This window comes from Mugil cephalus, chromosome 12 (assembly GCF_022458985.1).
Source record: "Mugil cephalus isolate CIBA_MC_2020 chromosome 12, CIBA_Mcephalus_1.1, whole genome shotgun sequence".
NCBI classification, from domain to species: domain Eukaryota; kingdom Metazoa; phylum Chordata; class Actinopteri; order Mugiliformes; family Mugilidae; genus Mugil; species Mugil cephalus.
In genome coordinates, this window is record NC_061781.1 from 2,073,916 (window position 1) to 2,093,908 (window position 19,993).

The following is a 19,993-nucleotide window of genomic DNA, read 5'->3' on the forward strand; positions in this document are numbered from 1 at the left end:
CATTAAACATGCATTTTTCTCTGTTTGCCAAGTACATAGCAATGACTGCACAGGATTTGTGCATCTTTGCGAAGACATTCAGAGCAGTGGAACATAGAATTATTAAGCATTGCTACAATAAACTCACATACACTTGTCATTTAACAAGAGAGGCTCTATGAAGGGCAACTACACTGGAGAATTAGATAACTAAAAAATGAGCTTCACTCCAATTCCTTCCGATTGCATGTCCATTAATCTTTTGATAAAAAGAAAGAACTGCTCACTGACCAGGAATCCAAATCTTAACATCAATATGTTATAATGTGGACAGAAGCATCTAAAAGAATTGGAGTGAGGCTCATGAATGTATCGTTTAAGTAGTTTCCAAGAGGCTGGAGTCTCTTGTATAAGCTGGATCTCACCTGCTGTGCCTGTGCAGTGTTCAAGGCCCCCTGCCTGGACGTGAGCTCAGCAGGAATGGGCAGGCTCCATGCCTCCTCAATACTAGGAAGCATTTTACTCTTATTCTGCAGACTACCTGGCTGTAGGTTACACAACTGAGCCTAGGAGAAATTGTTTAAGACACAAACTTTAGTGCTGAACTTGGATTTAACAAGAAAGGCACTACAAAGACCACTGCTTACTTATACTGTAGGTGGTGCAACCATAAATAATAACAACAAATGTTCAATGCCATGAAGTTATGCTTTACAAGTAACTGAGGTGGAAATAAAACAACATACCAATATGAATTACTATTCATATCTCTGTGGTCAGAAATAAAAAAATGACAAAATCACAATCTGCATTTTTTTTTGTAAAAAAAAAAAAAAAAAAAAAAAAAAAAAAAAAAGCAGATTGCTTTGGCAATGCTTGGCAATAAACACAGCACTTTAATGCACACACACCAAAATACTCCACAACATTTAACAGAAAAAGGGGGTGTGGGGCGTTGGAGTCGTGTAACCTGCAGCCTCACCTGCAGCAGCTTGATGCGTTGCGTGAGTGCAGCCGTGTTGAGGCAGGCCTTGCTGCGCGTAGCGTTGACGTAGCACTTGATGGCGTCGTGTGGCTGCCCGCAGGACTCGTAGAGGGTTCCCAGGTCCATCCAGGCGGCGGCGTGACTGTGGTCCAGTTGAACGGCACAGATGTAGGCCTGCAGCGCATCCATAGGCTGGTTCTGCTGCTGGTAGAGCACGCTGAAGGGCGGGGCAAAGAAAGCACACGGATCATCATTCAGCCAACATCAAGGATTTTTAGGTCCTCATCTTCCTGAGCATTCCTAGAGTCACTGATTCTCAGAGGACATAACCCATTCTTCAAATGTCTAATTATAGATCTCCTCTCACTGTCCTATATGAATCTTTATTCTATGACCTCTGTCGCAGTGCAGCACAAAGCACCCTTACATTAATGCTATCTGACCATACTGATCTTCAACATGATAACCTCTCTATTATGTTTTACAGAATAACTCTTTATTCTTACCCTATGGAGCACCAGGTGTCAGCACTGGCCTCCGACTTATCAATGGACTGACGGTAAGAGATGAAGGCATCCTGCACCTTTCCAATACTGGAGTAGCACCTGGAGGACACAAGAAGAGAGGGATAATTAAAAAAAATGAAAAGAAAGAATGTTTGTACATCCCTCACTGCACAAACAACAAGTCAGAAAGAATGGTTTCCACATACTGCAACCTAGACATACGCATATAGGCTTGTTATGCTGACAAGGTAGTAAAATTACAACTGTACAGGCTAAGTTATAGCATGCAGCTCAACATCAAATTGTACTACAACATATGTAAACAAGGTTTGAAATTAGATTTTAAAATGTATACACAAGTCAGTACAATCAGAATTTAAAAGAATGTGTTTCGATGTAGCTGTTCCTACTCAGCTCTCTAACAAGGCTGTAGCTACTGATATAGTAGCTGTTCCTAGCTTCCTAGCCTCCTGGCTAGTTACTCAGTTACTCTTCCCACTTCCAATTTTTAATGACAAATACAAACTACTGCCACCTGCTAATATGATGACTTCTTTCCTCTCAAGTGCAGAATGTATGTAGCGGTAGGCTGTTGGCTGTAGTCTTTTCAGTGTATTTAAACTTTGAAGTCACATTTGTTGAAGCCACTCTTGAGGCTTAAACTAAGAGCTTGGACACCTCTCCAATCCAACAGCTGTCTGCCTTTATCTGCCTCAAAGACAACCCCAAACAACCATAGAAACAGGCCACCTGCAGCCATTGTTAGCATACACTGGCAGATAGCTTTTCTGCAAAACCAACAGTCTAATCTGGAAATGGGATAACGTGTCAGACTCTGACAGGTTAGAGGCCAGCCCTGCAGTATACGCCCAGGGATCACACCCCTGTTTATCTTACCTGCCGAGAAAGTACCAGGACTGGCCAGAGTTTGGGTCTGCTTCTAAAGACTTCTGCAGACACTGGATGGCATAGCTGTCCTTGGTGCCTTTGTCCCCGAGCTGTTCCACCGTGTGATGCATCCAGCCTGCAGACGAGCACAGCAGAAGAACCAGAGTTAGTCCTTAAACATTCAAAGCAAACGTGTTCGTGCATGAACCGACAGAATAAGAACAGCAGTACCTGTGGGAAAATGCAAATGGATTCAATTTAAACTAAATGGTGTTCCTTCTAAAAGGACTCTAGCCAAAGAGCAGGAGATGGTATTCTTCATAAATTACAACAACAATTCTCGCATGAACCAGGTTTTACAAACATCTCCTGCCTTCTTTCCAACCGATTCACACAAACGCAGGCTCGCACCGAGCAGTGATGGGAAATTTCCACCAAATGCAATCTCTCTGGTGAGCTACCACACACCTCCCCTGGTTCTTATACACCTGTGGCAAGCTCCACGGGTCGCCATGACAACCCCAGCAGGAAAAGACTGGGAATGGGTTTTACAACTGAGTGAGCGAGTGGGGGAGAGTGGGGGGTCTGCACAGCGGAGGAGAAGAAAGCAGAAATCTGTGTTTGCAGCGAGGCGTGCACAAAGAATTGTTAATCCTACAGCTGCCACTGCGTTTTGGGACCATAAACTTGATGTGCATTTTTAAACAGTTCTTAAATCTGTGCAACAACCATTTTCTCATTTCCTCAGATTTTCTGTGGCTCCACCTGTTGATGTGAATCAATGCAAACAGAATATCCTTGTCTGACAAGCTAAAATGATCTAAAAACATCAAGCCAATCCTCAGAGATGGGTAGCTAACTGACAACACCGAGATGTGACAAGTCAGACGAGGACCAGGCTGTTTGACCCCACAGCAGGTAATTTAAACTTTACCTGACTGTGCAGCTACAGACGGATAAGATGAACAAAACAGATTCTGTGATTTTGTTTACTTCCTCCTCACTGCCTCTAATCTACATCAGTTGGATTCTGTGTAGTACCCAGCACACTGCTTGGTTGACACTTGATCAAGCAGCTGCTCACAAACGGCATCATTTTGCATTTGAACATTAGACAGTGCAGATGCAAACCTTTCGTTGAGGGAAGTGAACAAGAGGAAACAATGCCCTGCTGCAGGACACATGCCACAATTTAAATTAAATAGGTAGAACAAAGCATAAGCCTAGTTTATATGATGCAGGAATCATTTAAAATGAAACAAAGAACAAAGCATGATCAGCACAATCCAAAGCTTTACAGAACTGTATGTAGTAGTATGAGTCAGAATGCAATCAGTTACAGTTAATAGATGAGAGCATATACAAGCAGAAGACACTCACCAAGTTGTTGCAGAGTTGTCGCCTTCACCTGTGCAGGAAGATTTTCCGTCTGCAACAGACTTTCGTACGCCTCTTTCGCTGCCTTGTATTTCTTCTGTGGGAGAGGAAGACAGAGAAGGGGAAGAGACAGGGAGGTTGTTTAAGCCAGACAGGACGGCACAGTTTTATGGTTCTATCTGGACGGACACAAAGAGTCTAAAGACCTCCTCACACTTGTAATGACCAGCCAGACGCGCACACACAGACACACACACACACAGACATACATACGGGGGAGGGTCAGTGGAAGAGCACAGGCCAGACTCAACACGTCTGGCAGCTCTAAGTGTGTGTCTGCACTTAACTGCAGCTCAAGCTTTGTGTTTTAGGGAAACCTGAGCTGTAAGGTTTGAGGAGAACCCACAGTTTGTTTTAACTCGGCGACCTTGCTGACCCCAGGGTCTAGACCAATACATAGAGGTACACAGGCTGAATGGTGGCTTATCAGCTCAAACGTAATATTCTTAGACATAACCCCCCTCCCATCTCTACCGACGGGTCTGCACGTACACCTACACACATACAGTCTGGTCCTGGACTCTTCCTGTCTGCACGCAATAAAGACACCTCGGCGTAAACACTGACACTATGGGAACGTAAATGAGAGACACTGTTAGAGGTTCCTTCCTGTTCAGACTAATGATCAAGCTACGGCCCGGCCTGACAACAAACACAGATATGGCAGAATATCTAAACAGCAGTTTGACTCCCATGCTCAATACAAGGCATACGGATTCACTAAAACAAGACTTGAACAGAAATCTGAGACGCCGCTGGAACAAGTCTGTCATTAAAGCCTCTTCATGTGCAGATTTGTGGTATTACAGACAAGTCAACTAGTTGGTTTGTGGGCTGTCTTGCTATGCCATTATGCTTTAAGCATCATGTCATTATTACTTGACCACTGACAAGAGAAGTAAATAACATTGACCATCTTGTGACAATTCAATGTTCTGCTCTGAAACTTCTGGGCCTGGCATTCATGTGGATGTTACATACTCCACTTTCACACTGAAAATAGCACGTTGGCGTGGGATTTTCTGACCAGGATCAACCGGACTTGGTGGGCAGCAAGTTGAATATTAGCGTTGTTGTTTTGTGCATTACAATTGTGGATCCTTTTGCAAAGTATACAAACTCAGTGCGGACTGGAAACTGTCTGAGCACTGCCATGATCGATAAACAAGCTAAGCCAGATCACTATACAGGCTATATAGTAACAGTTGCACATGCACAGTTAGCATCAGGATTCCCCGATCGGTGGAATTTCCTGAGCATGACATAACTATTCACGTGTGCTCTTCCATTAATGAACGTGTAGCTAAACATTGGATTTCTTTCATCGAAAAAAAACCTCTGGCCTTCAGAGTTCAGCCTCAACAGAAAGACTGATCTTATGGTAATGAACCAAAACTTTGCTCTGTTTTGAGATGTGAGTGAGCAGCTCTCGCAGCCCCGGAGCTTCCACAATGACAATGACAGGCAGCAGAGTCACAAAATCACAACACACAGGCAGGTACATCAATGCCGTTGAATATCTTAGCAGGATGATTTGTTTCACACTGCAGGTGAGCTGAGCGGAGCTGCAAAATTCCCAGGTCGACTGCAGGGTCAGTCAGGACTCGGGAAGAAATACCGTGGGAACCCTTTCACACTGACAAAAAGACCCACGATGACCCAGAACAACATGGGATTTACGTACAGTGTGAAAGGGGCTTTAGACCTGTAGCACCCGCTCGTTGATAACAGCAGCCATCCCCAGCAGGATGCAGTTCAACACATACACACACAAACGCTTTAGGAACAAGCCAAGAAGGACAGCACAAGGTGTTGACTGATCAAGTATCTGTGGGATGGTCCACAGAGGCCCCTCCCCAAAAGGCCCCAACTAACAACATTCGGTAGCCAGACACCACAGGACACCCTCAGAAGACCCATGTCCATTCTGTAATGAGTCACAACTGTTTTGGAGGAGCACAAGCGAGACTTACACAATATTAGAAAGGCCTGATTTTGAAATGTGGATCATTAAAGTCTATCGAAGTCTAAGTGCAGTGACCTAGCTAGGGTCAAGAGTGACCGACCAGTTGGTGCTAAGCTAACAGTAAGAGGGTATTTGGATGTTTTAAACATATGAACCTCGAATCTGAACAAATGACTCCCATTTGCTCCGCCGCCATTCATAGCGAGGCAAGGGTGTTTGAGAAACTTGCAACGATGCATTACACACAAACAACAATAAATAATCCTAAATGAGGAGTTGGAAATAATCGCTTACCTGGATCTCATACAAATGAGCGATGTGGAACTGAACTGTGGGGAAAGGAAAAAAACAAAAGCACAGAAAAATTAGGGGTTTACCGTCAAAGAATCTGGGACAACACACCATCACCCTTATGGACCTCAGTGGGTACAGACTGCCAGCAGTATGGAGCACAGATGGGAGGGGGAGTCGGACACGTTCCCCAAGCCTAGATGTAATCTGAAATCACAGTCTGTATGTGCAATGTGCTTGCAAGCTCTTCCAGCTCTCTCTCTCTTTCTTCCTCCTTCTCCTTCTCCTTGCGCTGTCTCCTAGGCAACCCCAGTCTTGGGCAGAGTCAGCAGGGAAACAGCAAACAATTTGCTCTCCCATATCTAGAAATATTCCTGTGGCCTTTCAGAATGTACTCTGCACTGCTGACAAGGTGATATATCAAATCCAATACTATAGTACACAGCAACAGCAACATGCGGCCGCTTTTCATCTGGGCTGTGATCATTTTAGCAAGGCTACTTACTTTCAGCTTTGGACAAAGTGCAGAGATTGGAGTCGATCAAAGCCAGCTGAAAATGCTGCAAAGAAAAAAAAAAAGAGTGAAGATTATTATAAATTATTATATATAGAGAAGTTTATTATTAGGAATATCAACATTTCTATAACAGATCGTCTATTATACTGGTGTTTAACTAGTTCTAAGAACCTTCGTTGCTGCCCTACATGCCCGGAGGCATAATGGGCAGTAAGTAAGCAACTAGTTCTTACAGTAGTTCTTTACAAAACAATGTACTGGTTTGCTTGTGGGCACTGACGCTTTTAAACAAGTCTTTTTCTCCTCCTCCGTCCAGTCTGCTGTGTTGAAAGCCCCGGCAGATTCACAACAAACCAGGATTGAACCCGGATGACTGTAACATGAGAGGACACTGATAGCTGGAGGGGGCTGAACCACAGAGACTTTTATGTCTGGATCACTTATCTCTCTCTAACCTTCCCCCCTCTAGCCCCTGCCCCGACTGGAACCATGAAGAAACCGATATCCAGTGGTTTTAGCGGCGTCCCCATCTATCATCTGAAGCCAAGACATGGTTGCAGGATAAAGCAGATGTCCGCAGAGGCTTAAGCTGGGCTGTCAAGGCGTGGCACATTACTACTAAATATCTCCATCCAGGGTCATTGAACAGATTAACCCATGAGTACGTCACACAGAGGGTTTCTCTTCTGGCTCCTCCTAACACCCCAAGGGTTCCACTGCAACCCAAATCCATCCATGAGATGTTAAAAATGTCAGTAAGCTGGTATTACTTTGACTTAACTTTATTAAAATGAGGGGGTATCACAAACGTGCAAAGCAGAAAGGCTCCTGAGTCAGTCTGAGAGGAAACAGTGAAATCCCAGCAGGGTGTCTGATGCTGCAGAGCTTTAACTCAAATGCATCCATAGGTGGCTTCAAGGTGACAGGGCATTGCAGTCACAGGGCTGCACCGTGACCCGATGCAGTCGCATAGATTTCACGCATTTCAAAACGGCAGCATTATTTATCTGGGTCAGTAAAAACTCATAGAGAACAACCTTCCTGCTTGCGACAATTTAGCACACAGTTGTGGAACAGACTGTACTCTGTAGGCTGCTTTGCTGTGATGGAAGAAATAACATCTTAAAAGGCAAATATAAACTAAAAAACCGGCTCAAAGGAGGAGCCTGTAGCCTTGCAGCAGCTGCACAAGACACTCCATGTCAGACAGATAAAAAATTAAGAGGCGTCCAGCTGGATCTTTTTTTTTTTTTTTGCCTGCTTCACCCATGGCCGGTGGGAGCTTCACACACTTCCACGTGTGCACAAGCAGAGCTAAGAGCCACACAGCTTCACGGCCACATGCCTGGACGTCACAGAAACATAAAGGTTTTACCTGGATTGCTTTGCGTTACTCTTCTCCTGAGACCCCTCAGCATCCTCCTGCAGCCCTCTTTCCTTTCACACTTGCTCTACCACCGGGGAAATAATGCAGCAGGATTGGCAGCTTGGCATTCCACCTCCCTTCCCATGTCTCGCTTTCCTCACTCTCCCTCTTTCTATCTGTGCTATCTTTCTTCTTCTCCTCCTTCTCTCTCTTGCTCTCCCCCTCCTTCTACCCCGGTGTCACTGATTACTATTCAGCAGACGGCTGCAGCGGAAGGTGCAGAAAGATGACACACAATACCTCAAAGCTGGTTACAGGCACACCAACCTCTACCCGTCTTCCCCCTCCTCCCTCTATCTCACCTCCTTCCTCGGTTCATAGCTCTTCTCTGCGGCTCCACGGAGACAGCCGACTCGTCGCCTCAAATTGCACGAGCGCGCTGTCGTAATCTCATTTCCTCTCCTCTCATTGGGTAAATTAGCAGCCACTAATGGAATGAAAGTCGGTCTGTCCATGTTTACAGTGGAACAGAAGTTACGTGCAGTTATAAGGAGCAACTGGCTGCAAATTAGATTCCTACAAGCTGCAGGATTCCCTTGATCACTTTATGCCTCTTAACTTCCACCAACTAAAGGAAACATTTCGATGAAATATGAATATTTCATAGAAACTCTGCATTCCCATCCTCCCCGCTGAGCTCATCATCTGCACTAAATGACCTTTTTCTATCAATTTCCTGTTCTCCCTTTCGATTTCCAATCTCTGATTTCTCCCTCGTCTACCTTTATTTAATCTCTGCTCCTCTGAATGAGCGCCCAGCCTTTAGGTAGATAACTGGGGCAGTCGTGTGTGTGTGTGTGTGTGTGTGTGTGGAGCTGGCAGCGATCCAGGACTGAGAGGGAGGGGTGCACCCAAGACAGGAGTGAGGACGTGCAGCACGTGCAGCCCACTGAGCTCGATACTGTGGCATCAACACACAGGCGGGAGCGCTGAATGTGAAGTACATCACACTCTATACGGCCTCAGATCTACTTGTAGAAGTCTAAATATTGTGAATGCCTGAAATTATTTTAACGACACTGATGAGCCTAATAATGCCTAATAATGTCAATCAGTAATGAGGGCACAGACTTCTTTAGACCTCTGGCGGAAGCACTAGATAAATTAAGTTCTGATAGCTGAGGGGTGAAGGCCTAAATGGATCGGACATGTTTGTCTGGGATCTGGAGAATTTGGAGGCAGAGTCAACACCCTGAACTCATTGTTTGATATTAACAACTTGATTCAACAGATCCAATGAAATAACTAAACAGAATCAATGGAGTTCATTCAGGTAAAGGCTGCACCTGAACAACAACAAACACTAAACTATGCACTGTGTTTAAAAGAAGAGAAAAGTGAGAGACAGAGTCAAGGAGAGAAACCTTCCAGAGAGGGTTAAGGAGTTTATGGCAGCGTTGGATGACCAGAACATTTCTAGAGTAGAGAACACAAGGTACGAGCTACCCTCTCCACTACATTAACTTTGACAGAAAGATTTACTGGACTGAATCCAGTCGACTCTAGGAGAAGACAAGGAAGACAAGAAAAGACTTCAGGACTAAAGATCAGATCCGAAACTGGATTGGCCTGTACTGAATATTAAAAGATCTAGATGCCTAGTTTCCATTGAAAGGTGGACATGGTGTGCAGCAATGCTTAGGGAGGTGCCACAAGTCAAAGTAACATCCTCATCAATGGCAGGACCCTAAATACATAGAGCATTCTGGTGCATGATAAATTACCATTCTTCACCTGTCTGCAGCTATACAGCCCTCATACAAACAAGCTGTGACCCATTGTATGTTCTGGCACCTTTCTATCAGAACCAGCATTTACTTCAACTCTTATTGGAGCTACAGTTGCTCATCTGTTGGATTGAGCCAATGTCTCAAGCCCACATTCATCTGTGAACTCTGTCTCTGGTTCTTGTCTTCTTTTGGACCACTGTTGATTGACCACTACAGAACAAGAACACCACACAAGAGCTGCAATTCTGGAAATGCTTTGACCCAGTCGTTATGCCATCAACCTTGATGACCCGCATTCTTCTATTTGAACATCTCTTTCTGCTTCCAACCTTTACTTTTTTTACTCACTGCTGAATATATGCTACATGCTGCCCTGTGCCACAATATGACTGATATGTAATAATATAATATATAAAAAATACGAGAGTGACACAATGTCCAGAATCTATTAATCTCACAGCTCTATCGCTGTGTTAAGATATATGCCAAAACTCTGCTATGACAGAATGTCTGGAGCAGAACAAAGCTCAGGATCAGGTAGCAGCTTCTCCCATGAATAGCGTTCTCAGACGACAATAGATCCATAGGTTCAGTCGGAGAGCTACTGTCTGGACATCCATGGCTCAAAGATGTGGGAAGACAGCCGAGACAGACGATCCACCAGCCTTTGTTTATCTTTATGCCGTCCATTTAGGCAGTGAGAAGCTTCCATGACCGCACATCAGGATTACAATACGGTCAGGAATGAATGGAAAATGATAACATGGGTTGATGTTCTTATCAGAATGAAGGGAGCTGCTAAGCACTCAGGATGTATGCTACCAAATGGCACTGGTAAGCTTCCAATCTCAGCTGTGCCTGTGCAGACATTACTATGAAAAGATAGCTCGCCGTTTATATACACACCAATCAGGCATAACATTATGACCACTTTCCTAATATTGTCTACGTCTCCCTTGTCCTGTGGTGCCTGGTAAGAGAAAGTTGTTAGTGGAGGCCTTTGGGGGTAGGTATCATCCCACAGATACCTGATCAGTTTCGAATCTAATGAATGTGGAGGCCAGGACCTTGTGCTGTTCATGTTTTTTGAGCTGTTCCTGCATCCTGCTGGGGATGGCTGCTGCCATCAAGGAGTGGCATTGCTATGGGGTGGGGGTGCCTGGCCTGGTCTAGGTGGGTGCTACATGTCTAAGTGACATCAACACGAATGCCAGGTCCAAAAGTTTTCCAACACTGAATTGTGACAAGATGGTTAATGCTATTTACTTGTCCTGTCAGTGGTCATAATGTCGTGGCTGATCAGCAGATCTCTGGCTATGATTTCCAAAACAATGTTTAAGCACTGACAACCATCAAGTTCAGACTTACCTTTAAGCTTGACTCGTAGACTGTGTTGACTTTAAACATGAGCCCCAGTCTCAGGTGAATCTCTTTAGCTCTTGAGAAACTGGGGTCGATGTAAAGCACCTCCTGGAATGCCTTGATTGCCCTGAAAAAAATAAATAAATAAATTAAAAAAAGACAATACCATTGACTTATAGTTTCACAAACATTTAATGCAAAATCAGAATAATAAAGGCTACTTCAGTAATATCAGTCCACTATTGCTAGATTAGCTTACTTTCAATAAGCTGCAATCAGTGGTAGTTTCACAAACATTTCCCAAAACAGTGTGACAATGACAAACTCAAATATTACAATATGACTCGATAATGCATTGATAATTTCAGTATGTATAGCTGCTAGTAATAAGTGTAAACAACTCTTTGGGATATTTTTGAACCCTCCTAAGGAAGTGGTTTGACATAAATTCTATGCAGATGCTGAAAAAAAAAATGCAGCTGCAAGTGAAGTTCATCATATGTGCCCAAGACCTTACAGCTCCAGCAGGCCATTTACTTTCCAGCAATGTTCAATGACAAATACATGGTAAAACTTTAAAACTGAAGCAAATGTGTCTGGACAGAAAGCAGATATTTATTATTAAATTCTTTAATTACGCACCCAATCCCAGAGGTTTCTGTTCATATTTTGAAATGATAAGCTTGAGATAATACTAATGTACATCTCCGTGTTCCAACAGTCCCACAACAACCCAGACATGGCTCTAAATCTTTTTGTGCTGGGTTCTAGGGGATCTCTCCCCACTATTTACAACTCTTCTCCCTATCTCCCCAAAGTGCTGTGGCAGGTTTTATTCATTTATCCAAACAGTGGTGGAGACAAACTTGCGCTCCAGCTGCTACAATGTCACAAAATCCTATCCTGTCTTCTTATTCCCTAAAAACAAGCATTTTACACTATATCCTTGAAAAGCTTGACGCTAACCAGTTGCCCCATATTTTTGTGCCTTTATAGGATAGCTGTAAACACAGAGAGACAGAAAATCATGGGTGAGATGGTGCGTTACAAAGGGGCACATCTGTAATCGAACCTGCACCACCGTAGTGAGAACGCTTGGTTTATAGTCGCAACTTAACTCCACGCCACTGGTACATCTTAGCTCCAGACTGTGTCGTAACCAGATATACACCAAACCAAAAGTGTAACCACAGCAGCTATGATTAGTCCAGCATGCATTTCTTTATGTCCCAACTTTAGCTGGAGGTGAAACAGAGGGAAATTTGAGGTGAATACTGTCACTGTCAAAATGTCGTCGTGCTGTGTTTTTGGGTGTTTTGTTGCGTACCAGCCTCTGCCAATCGTAGCCAACTTTGATTGAACGCGATTAAAAGAAAGACTTGGAGTGAGACAATCACCAACAATGATCATGTTTGCAGCGCACGCTTGATATCACGTAAGATTGCCTGGATAACATTAGACTAAATTGTAACTGGAATTTCGTGACATCATTATTTGGGGGATTTTTTACATGTTATTGCTAATGCTAACTGCTAGCTAACTTAATGTTAATTGTGTGATTCGGGGGTGTCCAAGCAGAAGTTCCATTTGCTATGTTACCCTCCACAGTGGTTCCGTCTAACGATTTGCATGCCTTCAATTATTCTTTGGTGTAGATGCTCTGCTCCTCAATTAGGTCTGTCTAAGTGTCTGGCCACGACACGGTGGGCAGTCCTGCCAAATCATCCATCCAGTGAATAAAAGTGTATGGGGTCAGAGAACATAGTCCCATCAGTCAGAGACAACTTGTTGGGGAGTGAGTGTATTAGTTTATGCTCCAAAATATGCTTTTCCCTCGTTCAAGTCCATTGATATATGCTAACCAGTGTTTACAAACTACTGTGTTTAAGATGTTTTGCCCCAGCTTAACCCCACTTCTCAAAATATGTCACACTTTTTACAAGCTTTGAAGAGGTCTGTACTAGAGATCAACTGATATGGATTCGTTAGGGCCGATACCAATTTTGTTTTTAGCACTGGCCGAACGCTGATATGTACTGCTTATGTTTTTCAGACGATACTTGGAGCCAATATTTCTTATTCTCCCTCCACTTGATAAAAAAAAGAAAAGATAATGATAAAGGTCTGATCAGCAGAGGGACTCAACAGACCCTGCAGACTCCAGTCTAAGCCTCCTCACCATGAGAGAGGCAAATCTGTCAATTACGTTTTTGTGCTTGACTCTCAACTACTAGGGTTGAACGATATGAACAAAAATTCATATCTCAATATTCATGCCAGATATCTCAATATCGATACGATATGATATGACTACAGACCATAGGTCCATGGTTGTGGCGAAATGATCGATTTCACGGACCTTGGATTCAACATTCATTTTACAATCATTATAGTTTCGGAATGGCCACTTGATTAAAATGTGATCGGGATGGTATTTCATAATGCTTGTCCAGCGTCTGGACAATTTTTTTAAGCCCTCTTTCAAGACTGTGTACACAGGTACTATGTCTTCTGCAATGTGGTATGTTATAGCATCTGTAATGTCTTTATGTCAGGTGGACGTTGACTTGTACGATGTATCGCTACTGAACGCCTCAGCAATCAAACTTTGCTTTGGCTTATTTCGGGATGACTGATAAGACCCTGGTGTTTCTCTCATTGTCAAACACTCTTCGTGCAGCACGCGATGGTGTTGTTTCAACATGTTTGTTGTGCTACTTTGCTTCGTCTCTGGTTAACGTCCTTTTTAAATCCAAAATACCTCCAAATAACGGAGGATGATTTATGTTTTGGCACCAAGTGCCAACGGCTGCATTATCTTCCGCACTCATTTTCTTTCTTTCTTTTTAATTTCCCCGCTGTGTCTGTAGTGTGTCTCCGTCTTCCTCACACCCGCCCTCATGTGTTTGCCATTGGTTGGCTTCAGCTGTCGATCCACAGTAAGTATGGAATAAGGTTTGTGGTTGGCTGGCCTTAATGGTGAATTCAAGGGCAGTAGTAAAAATGATGTTTGTTGTGACTGCCAGAGCTGTACATAGCGGTGCATTTTCAATATAAATATCTTGGATGTTCATATCTAGATATAGAGACGATAACGATATATCGTTCAGCCCTAGTCTATATCATTAAATTCACTAATGACACCTCTGTGGTGGGCCTCATACAGGGAGGGGCGAGTCAGTGTACAGGATAGAGATCCAGAAACTGTCCCTATGGTGCACTGTGAATAACCTCTGCGAATAAGTCTCTGAACACTGACAAAACAAAAGAACTGATTATGGACTTCAGGAGACATGGAAAGGAGCCAGCCACCCCCCACATCAACGGGTCAGGGTGGAGAGGGTCTCCACCTATAAATTCCTGGGTCAGCCAACACCACAGGCTTACTGAATAGGGCCCAGCAGCGGTTCCACTTCCTGAGGCTGCTACGCAGGAAAGGCCTCAACCAAAAGCTGCTGGTTGCTTTCTACCGCTCCACCATCATGAGCGTAATGATGCAATGCATCTCCTCTAGTAATGGAGCTGTTCGGCAGCAGACAAAAAAGTTCTGCAGACGGTCATAAAGATGGCAGGGAAAACCATCGGCCGCACTCTGCCCATCTTAAAGAACATCTCTACCTCCCGCTGTCTCCGCAGGCCAAGGAGATTTTGAAGGACAGTTTACACCCTGGCCACAGACTCTTTTCTCTCCTACTGTCCGGTGGGAGATACAGTAGTCTCAAAACTCGGACTAATACACTCAAAAACTGTTTGTACCCCTGGACCGCTGCCTATTGTACTACACAGAAGAAATAAAACATTTAATTATTTCAAATATCAAAACTACAGAGGGCCATTTCTTCTTCTTCTCCAAGCAGAACAATCTTTGACCCATTTACCAGCAAATGGAGAACACATTAACCCAACAAGAGCCATTACAGGAATTAGTATTGATTGGCTGAATGAATGTGGGGGTTACAGTTAATCACCTCTCATAGCTTGTTCAGAAATATAGTTCATCCGGGGAAGGAAAGTGTTCTGCTTTAGCAATAATCAATCTGTCATCCATATATTGTGTCTGTAGGTTACATTTGCTTTTTGACCATAAGTGTACTGTACGGCTAAAAGGCTGCAATCATATTAAACTTCTTTCTAGGGGTGGTAAGTGGGGAAATTCATTAAACAGAGACCCAGACGCTTGAGAGACATTTATCATGGTGAATACTTTAATCCTGCAATAGAGCAGCAACACAATCAGGAATTCGAACCTGCCAAAACCCAGAAAGATGAAGAGATGAAGTGGTTGCACACTTACTAAAACCGAAACTGAACCCAACTATAGATGAGCCTCTAAATATTTGGACTTGCTGTAGGAAATTTAGTGTGATGATTGACTGGTGGTCAGTTAAAATAAATCCCGAATTTCCAATTGAATAAACTCACTGTGTAGCTATGACAACAATAGCAACTGCATGTCAGCATGACCCTTCTTCTGTATGAAACAGCCGAGCACTGAGCTCCCTGCTGACAGTGTGTGACACACAAACACACACTGAACTCGTTGCCCCCACTACCTCCTCATTTATCCAGACCCTCCCTCTCTCCCTCCCTGCCGCAATCAAATGTGAGGCTCTTCAGCAAAATAGGCTTTGACACAGAGCGTAAGGCGGAAGATCACCAGGGGACAAGTCTCTTCTTTATAAAAGGGCATTCAACACCAGAGTGGTGCACACTTTCTGAACAGAAGGCAAATAACATAGTTTGACTTATTATATGGATGCCCTTGTTTGTATTTTTGGCATAATATTCCACACGTAACGCTACTGAATTAGATTCCATAACAATCGTGGAACAAATTTGTTTTTCAAACCATCACAAGCTTATTTGGGGCTGTTAGATCATTTGGAGCGGTGTCTCTGGATGACCAACACTGTCAGGTAACATTTGATAGCTCAGCATTCCTTTGCACTCTGAGCTTAAGTTGAAGTAATATGTCCTCAAATACCCAACGAGACATCCTCCTCATCTCCCACTAACATGAGTCTCACGGACAGAATTGCTAATAACTGTAGTAGGAAGTAATTTTTTTTGTGTGTCTGCAGCGCAGTAAACAGGAACAATTAGAGTTTTTAGAAATCCATTTTGGAGAGAGCAACGTCTGACCTGAAAACTAACTGAATTTGAAAACATATGACATCTGGAGCTACTGATTTCCTCAATTGATTCGATTCTGTCCAGATTTGATTGAATTTTTTAGAGACTTTTCTTTTCTTTTTAACTTAGTGTTTCGTAGTGTTTCAGAGCAGCATTTGCCTGAGTGGACTCAAGTTGGTAGTACTGAATGATACTGATACTACCACTTCACCAAACATCCACACTGAACACTTTGTAAATTTCTGTCAGACTGACTTCATCCTTCAGAGTAAAGTTCTGCTACACAGAACAGACATGTTTAGTTTTGGGATTTTGTTGTCTTTCTTCTTTGATTTTTGGCAGCTTTGATGCTAGGCAATGGAAGAATGGAAGACGTTTTGACGCTACAAGCAAACTACAGCAAACCCCTGAACAAAGAACGACGTCTAGAAACCGGTTGCCGGCTAAAATGCTGTCACAGATGTGGCTTTGGTTCAAAGGGGACCTAAAAAAAACTACAACTACAAAAGACCAGGCTTGGCTGAAGCCCTATGCTGATCCTATCCTTCTAAAAATGCCTGGATCTGATACTGATTGGAACATCCCTATTTTTAATAGGTAAGGACGCATCAAAACGATCAAAGATCTACCAGCAATGTTGGTCCAATGTGACGTTGCATAGGTTCACACCACAAAGAACACAACCAGCAGTGAGCTGGTACATACTTTCTGCAAATAAATGAAAAGATTAGGAAAACGGAAGAGCATCAATTAGCTCTGAAGCTAGAAAGGACCCTGATTAACAGCCATAGGCTGGAAAACAACGGACCGGTGGCACGGTGTTTCAACAGTCCTCAGAAGGCAAGGCTAACTGTAGCTCCCTTATGTTCATGTTAAGCTAGGTCTCAACATTGTCCAGACAACACAGCCACATAAAGAAGAAACGATCATATTCACATTCACATCCCACTAAAGTGAAAAGGTTTTGTATTAAAGAAGCACTTACCACTGAAATGCGTTGTAATGGAAGTAAACCATCCCAAGGCCGTATAAAAAGGCGGCATTCTGGAGAACAAAAGGGTTGGAGAATTGTTATGGACTGCAACACAATTCTATTCAACTCATTTAAATGATGATGGTAAACAACTTGATAAGAAACTAAGATCTGGATGTTTTAAAATGTTTTAACCTTGAGGGTGTCAAAGCATTCCATAAGAAATTATTTTCTAGTTACAGACATTTAGATGACACCCCTGCTTTAACCATTGGTAACTATCCAATTCGGAAATGTAAGCGTTATTTTATTTATATATAGAAAACAAATCGAGGGCAAGTTTCAAACGTGTGCAAAAAAGCACATGTATAATCAGTCACATTGTAACACTGAGATGTATGATCAACACGTGCATCATCATACATCATAACTTAACATGGTAAAAAAAAACAATGAGGCAGATCAAACAAGACATGTGTGTGAACACACTCCAAAATAAAACAGGGGTCATCTTGGTACAGAAAGGCATTGGTTAGGTTTTATTATCAAGTGATGTCACACACTATAATGTGCAGACAGACTTTATTTTTAGTATCTGTGTTCCCTTGTCATTAACTCCAATATCCAGTGGAGTTACACTGTCTATGGCAGTATTGTCAAAACAATCCAGAATTCATTTGAAAGATTCGATATTGATTCATAAAGTCTTTTGAAAAATACTTAAAATTGATGTCTTTTTCTGCACCCTATCATTAGGGAGATAGGTCAAAATCGAGACCGAAGTTCCAACTCTGACAGCTCCGTCAGGCCAGAAGACTTACGATTCCTCCTTCCCTAAATTCATACGATTCTGTTTTCACAAGGTAAATTCATTTAGAAATAGTTCAGTTTTAAAACTATTTTACTTAGTTATGAAAGACATTTTCACACTGATGATGGCAACAGATACGATATCAACTTTTCATCAATGTCAATTTTTTTATTTTTAAATACATGCCATTTCCCTGGATACTCTCATTATAAATTCCACTGTGGTCTGGTTTTGCGCTACCAGTCTCACAAGACTTTGGAAGGTGATTAGTCCACATGTGAAAGAGATCCAAAAAATTACAGATGCTCCAACTCTGAGAGCACTGTTACACTTGAAACCTGATTGGATTTAAAAAGCATGACCACAGAAAAGAGCTGGACTAAAACAAAGATATGTGGAACATGGTTTCCATACAATATATTGCAATACTATGGAGGTCAGCCAGGGTCTAATTTATTCCACCATGGTCTCATAATGAATTGGAAATATTTCTGCCCATTTTAAACAGCATTGTTTTTCCTGCTGGCCCTGAAGGCATCTCACTCCCTCTCCTCTTCCAACAGCCTCCCCCACACCCTCCACACACACCGGCCGCTCACCTGCTCGGTTCTGGATTTAATCAAACGGGAGAAAACAGCACAGAAAACTCACACAGCATGAAAAACTATCTGTGCTGTTCACTACACACTATACACTGACATTAGTGCGGCGGTTTAAAATTTGATGTTTGAACTCCAGACATAATGTGAACTAACTTAACTTTATAAAAGCTAGCTCATAAATTCGATTGAAGGTCAATGGTTTACTCTAAATGAAATTTATACCTCATTTAATCTTACAGACATTTGTCCACAGAATATAACCCCTCCCCCATGAAATCTTGTTTGAAAACCCTGTGGAAGTTGTGAAACTAGAGGTGAAATACTGTGGACGACATATCTTTGAAAAAAATGGCATTCGTTTTGTGAAACTATCTGTAAATGAATGAAAACCTTGTGAGTCAGAACTGAATCGATTCAGGAAATCTCATTCTGTAGCTGGTCGTCCACAAATCCATTCGATCCCCAGCAGATGCACCACATGCCACCACATATTCCCCGCCGCCACAGTCTCCTTGTACAAGATGCTGAAGCCCAAGGTGCTTGCGGTGCATGGAAATGATGTTTTAAAGTGGGGCTACCAATAGGTAAAGCTGCAGCATTGCGCAGTCATACCCTGAATAATGCTTATTTTTCTGCTTCCCTCTTCCACTAGTTTATCCTTGGCCCAAACAACTCAGGGCACCAAATCCACAACGTTTACATCACAGCTGTTACCAGGTCTACCCCGAGGCCATTATCTAGCTCACACCATCACTTCACTGAGCAGATCTGTAATCCTGAGGAGCCCAGAGCTGTCAGGTCTGATCCCAATCGGACACTCAGCACCTCTGTTTAATGGTCCCACCTAACAGTGAAACATCAACCCCAATGGGCCCGCTGATGCACACAAAGAAGACAGGCTGGGAGCCATCATATCACTATTTAACTCAACTCAGACAGTCTAAACTGAAGATGAAGATTTATGCATCAAATACCAAAAAAAGAATATAATGTAAACTAACATGTAGTTATAGAATCTATTAGTAACAGTGAATATAATCATGTACTGGATTACAATATATTGATATACTGATACAGACTTTCAACCCTTATCCAACAATATAAGAGGAAAGGACAACAAATAGAAACCAGCACAATTGTTGTGTTGAGTTGAATTAAACACAATGCAGATTTTTTGTTATTTAGTCTACCCTGTTGACTAAAATGGGGTTGTCGAAACAACAGAAATGTGTGTCAGTACAACACAAAACAATTAAATACAGCCAACATATTTGAAGGAACAAATACTAACAACCATCCATGAAGCTAAGATTTAGTGCAGTCCTGTTTCATTAGAATGTATTTGTTTACTTGTTTACTTGTGTACCCAGTGAAGTGGCCAGTGAGT

At 42.7% G+C, this 19,993-nt stretch overlaps 1 protein-coding gene across 4 annotated transcripts in view; it reads right to left on the reverse strand.

The window, feature by feature from the left end:
• The window catches only part of kdm6a (lysine (K)-specific demethylase 6A), a 38,386-nt gene that overhangs the window by 12,612 nt on the left and 5,781 nt on the right, over positions 1 to 19,993 (reverse strand). For 2 of the 4 annotated variants that reach the window (XM_047600812.1, XM_047600811.1), the window contains exons 5-13: positions 17,206 to 17,264; positions 11,094 to 11,214; positions 6,558 to 6,612; positions 6,056 to 6,090; positions 3,739 to 3,832; positions 2,368 to 2,494; positions 1,471 to 1,569; positions 962 to 1,181; positions 405 to 545 (exon numbers count right to left, since the gene is read on the reverse strand). In XM_047600812.1, the coding sequence (XP_047456768.1) occupies positions 405 to 545; positions 962 to 1,181; positions 1,471 to 1,569; positions 2,368 to 2,494; positions 3,739 to 3,832; positions 6,056 to 6,090; positions 6,558 to 6,612; positions 11,094 to 11,214; positions 17,206 to 17,264 (951 nt within the window). Of the gene's footprint in view, positions 1 to 404; positions 546 to 961; positions 1,182 to 1,470; positions 1,570 to 2,367; positions 2,495 to 3,738; positions 3,833 to 6,055; positions 6,091 to 6,557; positions 6,613 to 7,944; positions 8,254 to 11,093; positions 11,215 to 17,205; positions 17,265 to 19,993 lie in introns of those variants that run through there. The other 2 variants (XM_047600813.1, XM_047600814.1) reach the window with 2 other exon arrangements.